General features: G+C 41.2%; 1 protein-coding gene across 1 annotated transcript in view; it reads right to left on the bottom strand.

The window, feature by feature from the left end:
* MGAT4A (mannosyl (alpha-1,3-)-glycoprotein beta-1,4-N-acetylglucosaminyltransferase, isozyme A) overlaps positions 1 to 9,525 on the bottom strand; it is a 132,172-nt gene that overhangs the window by 23,070 nt on the left and 99,577 nt on the right. Inside the window, exons 8-9 of the mRNA XM_011956550.1 lie at positions 3,991 to 4,105; positions 2,485 to 2,615 (exon numbers count right to left, since the gene is read on the bottom strand). Of these exons, the coding sequence (XP_011811940.1) occupies positions 2,485 to 2,615; positions 3,991 to 4,105 (246 nt within the window). The remainder of the gene's footprint in view (positions 1 to 2,484; positions 2,616 to 3,990; positions 4,106 to 9,525) is intronic.

Below are 9,525 nucleotides of genomic sequence, written 5' to 3' on the forward strand. Positions count from 1 at the left end.
GGCGACCATGAGGTCAGGAGATCGAGACCATCCTGGCCAACACGGTGAAACCTGGTCTCTACTAAAAATACAAAAATTGGCCAGGCATGGTGGCGCGTGCCTGCAGTCCCTGCTGCTTGGGAGGCTGAGAAGCAGGAGAATCGCTTGAACCCGGGGGGCAGAGGCTGCAGTGAGCCGAGACTGCTCAATTGCACTCCAGTCTGGGTGACAAGAGTGAAACGCTGTCTCACAAAAAAAAAAAAAAAAAAAAAGGAAGAGAAAAGAAAGAAATTTACACTTTAGAAGACTTCTAATAATATACTGGGTGCTGAAATGCTTATTTCTCAAGAGGTTTCACTTCACTGGCATTATTACTGTCACTATGATACAGATGAAATAGTGCATTTTCTTTGCACAAATACTCAAGTGGAAGGAAAAAGAAAGAGAGGAAGAGTCACAGGGAAGGGCAAAGGGCGGGAGAGGAGCGCGAGGTTGAGGAGACAGCGAAACCACCAAGGCAGTCTCTGGAACTCAGCCTGTCACTCCAGCGGCAACGGAAGGACTCCAGGGCCCAAGCGGGCTGATAACCCTTTGGGAGAACGTGTGAATGACTCGCAGGGTTTCCCGGGCCTCTGTCAAGGATGCGGTGACAGCACCCTCGACATACTAGGGGAAGCAACGGAAGAATTACAGGCCACAGAAAAACATGGACTACAGAAGGGTGCAGGAATGGATGAAATCGTCCAAAAGTTCATGTCCCCAAATTTATGGATGATTTAGAGGGTTTCTGTGGTTTTAACTTTTACTACAGATTTTTCCACCTCACAGGCTCATTTTAGAACCTAACCACATATTAAATAAAATTGCACAGGACGAATGAAAGGCAAGTGTATTGTAGGAGGTTAAAGATGACACTAACTGTTTTGTGTCCTACAATAAAAATTTCTGTAAGTCACAGTGAAAATACATGCAAGGACTGAGATCTCTAAAAAATGAATTGTTGAAAACAATTTACACATTCAGCTAATTGTCGGAAAACAGATACTCTGCCATTTTGCTATATTCCATGATTTCCTCTAAGAATGTGTTTTTTTTTAATTGTGTGTGTGTGTGTGTGTGTGTTTTTTGGACAGAATGCAATGGTAGCCTACAGACACCAGAGGGTAGTATCCTAAAAACTAGCAGGTATGAGGATTCAACTATTCTAGGGAGTAGAAGGTCATGAAGTCACATTAATGCTTATTTGTTACAATGAATGGTAAGACAACGCTATGATGACACGTTCTTACTAATACTTATCATCACACATCAAAATGGACCTTTTTAAGAATTTGTACTTTTATAATTTTGTGTATGCTTACACCAAATAAATTAAAAGCTGTATTTTTTTCAGAGATACAATTCAAATTGGACAAGGAAAACATACCTAATTACTCTTTTTTTAAAAAAATTACTGTTTTTTTTTTTGTAGAGATGGGACTTGTATGTTGCCCAGGCTTGTCCTGAACTTCTGGGCTCAAGTGAGCCTCTAGTCTTGGCCTCCCAAGGTGCTGGGATTACAGGTGTGAGCCACTGCACCTGGCCTAATTACTTTTTTTTTTGGGGATGGAGTCTCACTCTGTTGCCCAGGCTAGAGTGCAGTGACGCGATCTTGGCGCACTGCAAGCTCTGCTTCCCGGGTTCACGACATTATCCTGCCTCAGCCTCCCAAGTAGCTGGGACTACAGGCGCCCGCCACCACGCCCGGCTAATTTTTTTTTTTTTTTTTTTTTTTTTTTATTTTTAGTACAGATGGGGTTTCACCGTGTTAGCCAGGATGGTCTCGATCTCCTGACCTCGTGATCCGCCCGCCTCAGCCTCCCAAAGTGCTGGGATTACAGGCATGAGCCACCGCACCCGGCCTAATTACTCTTAATAATAAGATCTCTATGGTAATAACGTGCTATCTGAATGATCAAAGCAAAAATTATTATACACTTACTTGACTGCAACCATCATCCCAAAGGTAATCATATTATTATGAACACTGGCTTGTTGTGAGTAACACACTGAAAGGTACTTTAACGTGTCATTGTTTTGGTATAAAATATTACTTCTACTTTATTCCTCATTTACAGACGTGTTAGGGTCTAATAAAGTCTGCAGTATACATGGAAAAAGAGAGTGAACAGGAAATATGAAGAAAGCAAACTGCAATGGCACTGCATGCAAGAACAGATATGACCAACATCTACAGCCAATAGTTAGTGAACCGCCAGGGCTTACAAACACTAGAAACGTTTATCAGCAATTTAAAGAACATCCATTATCTTGCAACAGCTTCCTGCTTTACAGGATTTTCCACTGCTATCTAAAAGTTCTTCTACTACAGAAACTTTTTATCAGCTCAGGAAAGAAGTTTTATATCACCGACCTATTTAACGATTTGTTTGCAAAATCTCTAAAAGTCACTTTCACGAAATACAGAAAAGAAACTCCCTCCACTCTGGTGAGGAATAAACTTACTGCATCTTTTTCAGGGTTGCAGACTTTCACCCAGAGAATATGGTCCAGGAGCCAATCAATGGGTTTCTCCTTGTAAAACATGAATATGAATTCTACAATCAGAGTAAGATCCGGCGCTTGAAACATTTTACCTGAAAAGATATTCCCAGTCAATAGCTGCAATACAGAAACCAGGCACCAAACTGGCTGACATTCGTGAACTCTCGTCCACAACATGCGCTGAAGCTTGCGCATTCAACTATAAAATCATCATAAACAATTTCCCCACTTGTATTATCAAAATTAAACAAAGTTGCTTCAGCTAAACTTTCTCATGAGCTGTCACCTGGGTGTAAACAGATGTAGTAAACTCCTGATGTTATTATAATAATCTATCGTATACGTAATGGCCCAAAGCATTCAAAAGGCAAGTCAGACATTTTCCCTTCCTCTGTTACTAAGATTCTTCCCATTAAACACTGAGAGGTTTAGGTAAAAAATTTTCATCTAAATCAATAAATCCAAAAAACAAGGACTCCTAATTTTGTTTTCACTGAAGCATTCACAAGTAAAGATGGTTTTTGTGTCTTAAGTTTTGAGTTAAATGATCAAGAAGGTCAAAGGTCCAGCCTCTAATGCTTGAAGTGTTAAAAAGTACCATAGGAGATGAAATGTTATCCTCTGAGTATTATTTGAACCCTGTAAATTTCCTTCAATTCTTCAATTTTAAACATATATATACATTTTTTTTTTTGAGATAGAGTCTCACTCTTGTCCCCAAGGCTGGAGTGCAGTGGCGTGATCTCAGCTCACTACAACCTCCACCTCCCCCGTTCAAGCAATTCTCTTGCCTCAGCTTCCCGGGTAGCTAGGATTACATGTACCTGCCACCACGCCAGGCTAATTTTTGTATTTTTAGTAGACACAGGATTTCACCATGTTGGCCAGGCTGGTCTTGAACTGACCTCAGCTGATCCACATGCCTCAACCTCCCAAAGTGCTGGGATTACAGGCATGAGCCACTGCGCCTGGCCAACTTCAAACATATTCTTTATAGCTGGCTAATTTTGCAACAGCAGCCAAAAAACATTTAGAAATGAGTGCCCCAACTAGTTAAGAGAAAAACGAATAAAAATTAATCACCGAATGAGGACTTCATGCACTGCATGAAAATACTTGGAATTCATATGAGCAAACTCTCTGTGGTCCTCTTTTTAAAAGAACAGCAATCTTATGTGAACAAAGGAGCTGGAAATGTCAGAGAAGAAAAAATCAGACACGTTCACCAGGACCACGGTTGGCGTCGTGGAGAACTCGAGAGGAAACACAACCATCTGAGAAGTCTCCAAATCGTCCTGGGTCGACTTTCATCACGTCATACAGAGAGGTTCACCTAACTTAAGTTTTCTCAAAAACAACCCATTTCCATAGGAAAAAAGACAACTTTAGGACAAGTAAGCACTTGGTTTTAGATTCTGAGAGTCACAGTTATTTCTGAAAAGTAGGTAAGTGTGACACTTTTCTTACCAATGAAGCCCAGCTGGGAAAACTCTAGAATCATCCATTCCTCAGAAGAAAGTTGAAGTGCAAAATTTTTTATGGTATTAAAATAATTTTGTTTGACAATAATATCATCTTCAAGCTAGAGAAAATTGAACAACCATATTAATACATCAAAAAAAAAAAGAAGGAAAGGTATTGAGAGAACGACATTATTATGGACAAACACAAGCATACTTTTATCATGAAAATCAAGAAAACAATGGTAAAAACAATAAAAATATAAAGCTAGAGATTATTAAAAGAAAGTGAAGAAAATAAAATGGAAGAAATACATCGTAAGTCAACTAAGCCGCTCCTTTCTATGGGAAATAACAATGAGGAAAATGAGGACATCCTTTCCAAGTAAGACAGCTGGAATGATGCTGACATGTGAGTGGAAGGGGCAGAGAGAGAACAAGATAAAGGTCTTATCACAGCAGAAGTTACGGGAACGGAGGGAGAAAAGAGAGAGGAGGAGGTATCAGGATACATTCTATGGGGGAGAAAGCACAAAGAAAGTTTATACTGCATTCAGTAGTCTTCCTGTTAGTTGTGATAATGGTATTGATATTTTGAAGCTATTTAGGTATGTTATAGAATAAAAAATTATATTAGGATATTATTAAAAACCAAGACTTTTAATATAAAAGAAAATAAATACATGTAAACGTTTGAAAAGCTAAGTACAAGCCCTATAATTTTATTATAACCCTGAAATCTTACATCTTAATCCAGTTTGAATTGGAACTATCAATACAAACTTGTGACTTTTTTCCTCTGTAAAATAAAATACACTTTTTCTTGCTGAAAGTCCTGGAAGCAGAAACAAGACAATAACAATGAGCACCTTTAAGCGCCCAGATTGTGTTTCTGTATGCCACACACCCTGCAGAGGAACAGAGCTCCTCAGAGAAATGATCAGTTCTAGATCTGGGATAGAAAATCATCAAAGAAGCAATCACCATTACTGAGGCCAGGCGCCGTGGCTCACGCCTGTCATCCCAGCACTCGGGGGGCCAAAGCAGGTGGATGGCTTGAGTTGCCCAGGAGTTCAAGATGAGCCTAGGCAACAGAGCAAGACCTCATCTCTACAAAAAATAAAAAAATTAGCCGGGCCTGGGGGTGGGTACCTGTAATCCCAGGTACTCGGAAGGCTGAAGCAGGAGGATCACTTAAGCACCCCCAAAAGATTGCTGGACTTATATAGAAAGGATACAAAAGCCAATTTGAAGGGGTTCCCACTGGATTATGATGTACCAATGAAAGCATCAATAAGAATAATGATTGTAATGGACTGGGGCAAATCAAATGTATTTTAAATATCCATGAGTTCATAATGATACATTGTTTTAAGGGGATACATGTACAGGTCTGTTACATGGATAGATTGTATAATGTTGCGGTTTGGGCTTCTACTGAATCCGCCACCCAAATAGTGAACATAGTACCCAATAGGTAACATAATGATACTTTAATAACAGCCATCACTGGAGACTGCTAAGGCACCAACTTTAAAAATTAGTAAGAGAATGAAATCAAGCATTTACTCCAGCTTTTCTTTAAGAACTATTTTTCAAGGTAATCTAATAAAGGGAAGAAAAAATTCTTTATTAGAAGAACTCAACATAGCATGTAGAACTAAGCTAAGAGCATCAGCAATTACAGAATTAGGAAAGCACCACTTGGAAACCGCTAATGAAATAATTGATCTAGGGAAAAAGAATCAATGGATGCTGAAACCTTAAGTGGAACAGCTGCTGCAGAGCTAAGTTCATAACGCAGCAAGGAGGCGGGCAGACGGAACCCACTGATTACTCTCAGCATCACTGCAGGTGGGACTGCCTGAGGTAACGTGCTTTCTTTTTTTATTTTTATTTTTTATTTTGAGATGGAGTTTCCCTCTGTCGCCTACACTGGAGTGCAGTGGTGCGACGTCGGCTCACTGTAACCCCTGCCTCCTGGGTTCAAGTGATTCTCCTGCCTCAGGCTCTCTAAGTAGCTGGGACTACAGGCACACACCACCACGCCTAGCTAATTTTTTTGTATTTTTAGTACGGACGAAGTTTCACCATGTTGGCCAGGCTGGTCTCGAACCCTTGACCTCAGGTGATCCGCCCGCCTTGGTCTCCCAAAGTGTTGGGATTACAGGCGTGAGCCATAGCACCCGGCCTGTAACACGCTTTCTTATGCGCTACCACAAGAATTACTCAGTACCACCTGTGAAGTGCCTGCATCATCTGTCAGTTTTCCAGAAGGCACTATGTTCAACTCAAGAGTTTTTTGCAATAAAGCACTTTATGAAACTGTGTGATGCTGCAAGTCACATCATCTCCCTTTCCCCTGAGGTGTATGTCTGTGACAATCACAGAGTAACCCCTGGCTCCACTGCCTTTTGGAAAGCGTTCTTTAAGAGCCATGGGTGTGATACATTCCCAAACCATGCAACCCTGGAGTCATATCCCGAGGGGATAATTATGAAGTGTGGAATAAATTCCTTTGCCACATCACCTCTCATCTTAGTCTTCAACAAAATGTCCCAGGTAAAATCTATCCTGTAAGAACATTTAAAACTACCATTAACTGAGAACTTTTTAGGCTAGTATGTTTTTCCCACTAATACTTTGTAGATGACAAAGAACTCACTGAGAGAACTGCACATAATAAGTATATGTGAAGACTTGAATATAAAGCAACTCCCTCTTTCCTGAGGCATAATTTTTGGGCAAATGTGATTATTTTAAGAATGTTCAAAAAAAAAAAGGACTGTTCAGGCTGGGTGCAGTGGCTCATGCCTGTAATCCCAGCACTTTGTGAGGCTGAGACGGGTGGATCACTTGAGGTCAGGAGTTTGAGACCAGCCTGGCCAACATGGTGAAACCCTGTCTCCACTAAAAATACAAAAAATTAGCCAGGCATGGTGGCAAGTGCCTGTAATCCCAGCTACTTGGGAGGCTGAGGCAGGAGAATCACTTGAACCTGGGAGGCAATCACACCATTGCAGTCCAGCTTGGGCTAGAGGCAGACCATGTCTCAAACAAACAAACAAAAAGAAGAATGTTCAAGCCTGGGCAACAAAGTGAGAGCCTGTTTTTACAAAAAGTAAAAAAAAAAAAAAAAAAAAAATTAGCTAGGCATGGTGGTGCATGCCTGTGGCCCCAACCATACAGGAGGCTGAGGCGGGAGGATCACATGAGCCAGGTCAAGGCTGCAGCGAGTCGTGAACTGTGTTTGCACCACTGCGCTCCAGCCTGGGCAACAGAGGAAGACCCTGTCTCAAAAAAAAAAAAAAAAGTTCATTGACAACAGTGGCTCACATCTGTAACCCCTGCTCTTTGGCAGGCAGAGGCAGCAGGATCATTTGAGGCCAGGAGTTCAAGACCCGCCTGGGCAACAGAGCGATACCCCCGTCTCTACCAAAAAGAAATACAAAAATTGGCCTGGTATGGTGGTGCATGCCTGTAGTCCCAGCTTCCTGGGAGGCTACAACAGGAGGATCACTTGAGCCCAGGTGTTTGAGGCTGCCATGAGCTATGACTGTGCCACTGTGCTCCAGCCTGTGTGACAGTCAGACTCTGTCTCTGAAAAACAAAAGAATGTTCACTGAATTTGACTTTGAAACAGCTGAACAATTAGAAACAATCTAAATGACCAACAAGGTTGATTATGATATCTGAATGACGGGACTTCGAGAAGGGATTAAAAATGACACCAATCTATATTCACTGGCATATAAAGGTATGTATCAACAATATGTTAAGTGACAGCAAAAAAGGTTATCAGACAGTACATACAGCATGATCCTCCATTGTAAAAGAGGGCTGTGTGAGAGTGACATCAGCAAGACAGAAACAGAAAACTCAGACACACAAGACGCATTCCCCACACAAGACACAGATTCAAAATCTGAGCATTTGACAGCCAGAGGCCCTCTCTTGGGCACAGTGCACCGTGAGGAAACTCTCAATTTCCTACTTCTCCCTGAGGACAGAAAGAAGTTGGTGTACAACCAGTGTTTCTGACTTCTTCAAGTGCAGCCAGAGGGAATGATTTCTGTCTCATCTAAATCAAAGTAGTGACAGGAACAGGGCACCAGGTTGGGAGCTAAGAACAAAAGGCCATCACTTGGCACCAGAGGTTGCAGTACCAGAGACAGAAACTAGGTGGAGCTCCAGGGCTGCAGCTTACTACAATACCAACAAGGCCACAGTGCTGCAGAGCTCCTGGGTAGAAGTCAGTGAACTTCAGTTAGGAGATTACACCCACAAGCGGAGAGTATGTGGCCCCAGAAAAGGCTCAAAAGGCTCCAGAGTCTTTAACCGGGCTGACTGAAGAAAATCCTTCCACTACAAAACCAGACTGCAAAGACTGGGAGAGGTGGCTGATTTTTCAAATGCCAAGATCCCAACAACAAAAACAAGATACACAAATAAACAAAAATACGGCATATCCAAAGGAACAAGTTAAAACTCCAGAAACCAACCCCAAAGAAATGAAGACATATGAATTGTCCAGTAATTCAAAATAACTGTCATAAGATTGCTCAGTAAATTAAAAAAGAGCAGAGATAGACAACTAAATGAAATCAGGAATATGATGCTTGAACAAAATGAGAAGATCAACAGAGATAGAAACTATGAAGGGCCAAACAGAAATTCTAAAACTGAAGAATACAAAACCTGAAGTGAAAATTTCACTAGAAGGACTAAACAGCAGACCTGAGCAGGCAGAAGAATCAGTGAACTTAACAACAGGACTTTTGAAATTACTGAGGCACAGGAGCAAAAAGAAAAAAGAAGAAAAGAAAAATAATGATACCCTAAGGGACCTACAGACAGCATAAGGCGAAACAACATACACATTATGAGAGTTCTACAAGGAGAACAGAGCCAATTTCAACTTCCCAAATATGAGGATAGAAATGGGCACACAAATTCAAAAAGTTCAAAGAACCCAACTACAATAAATCGATCTACACCAAGAAGTATCATAATGAAACTGTCAAAAGTCACAAAGAAAGGATCTTGAAAGTCGTAAGAGGAAAGTGACCCAACAAATACAAGATAACATCTACTAGATGATGAGCAGATTTGCCAGCAGAAACTTTATAGGCTAGAAGAGAGTGGAATGATATGTTCAAAGTGCTAAAACATACTAAACAAAAACCAGCCAGCCAAGAATATTTTATCTGACAAAATTGTAATTCAAAAGTAAAGAAGGCCGGGTGCAGTAGCTCACACCTGAAATTCCAGCACTTTGGGAGGCAGAGGCAGGTGGATCACCTGAGGTCAGGAGTTTGAGACCAGCCTGAACAACATGGTGAAACTCCCATCTCTACTAAAACTACAAAAATTAGCTGGGTGTAGTGGTGGGCACCTCTAATCCCAGCTACTCAGGAGGCTGAGGCAGGAGAATCACTTGAACCCATTAAAAATACAAAAAATTAGCCAGGCATAGTGGCAGGCACCTGTAACCCCTGACTCGACTCCACTGTCTTTTGGAAAGCATTTTTTTTTTTTTTTT

The sequence above is a fragment of the Colobus angolensis genome, unplaced genomic scaffold (genome assembly GCF_000951035.1).
Source record: "Colobus angolensis palliatus isolate OR3802 unplaced genomic scaffold, Cang.pa_1.0 Scaffold42, whole genome shotgun sequence".
In the NCBI taxonomy this organism is placed as follows: domain Eukaryota; kingdom Metazoa; phylum Chordata; class Mammalia; order Primates; family Cercopithecidae; genus Colobus; species Colobus angolensis.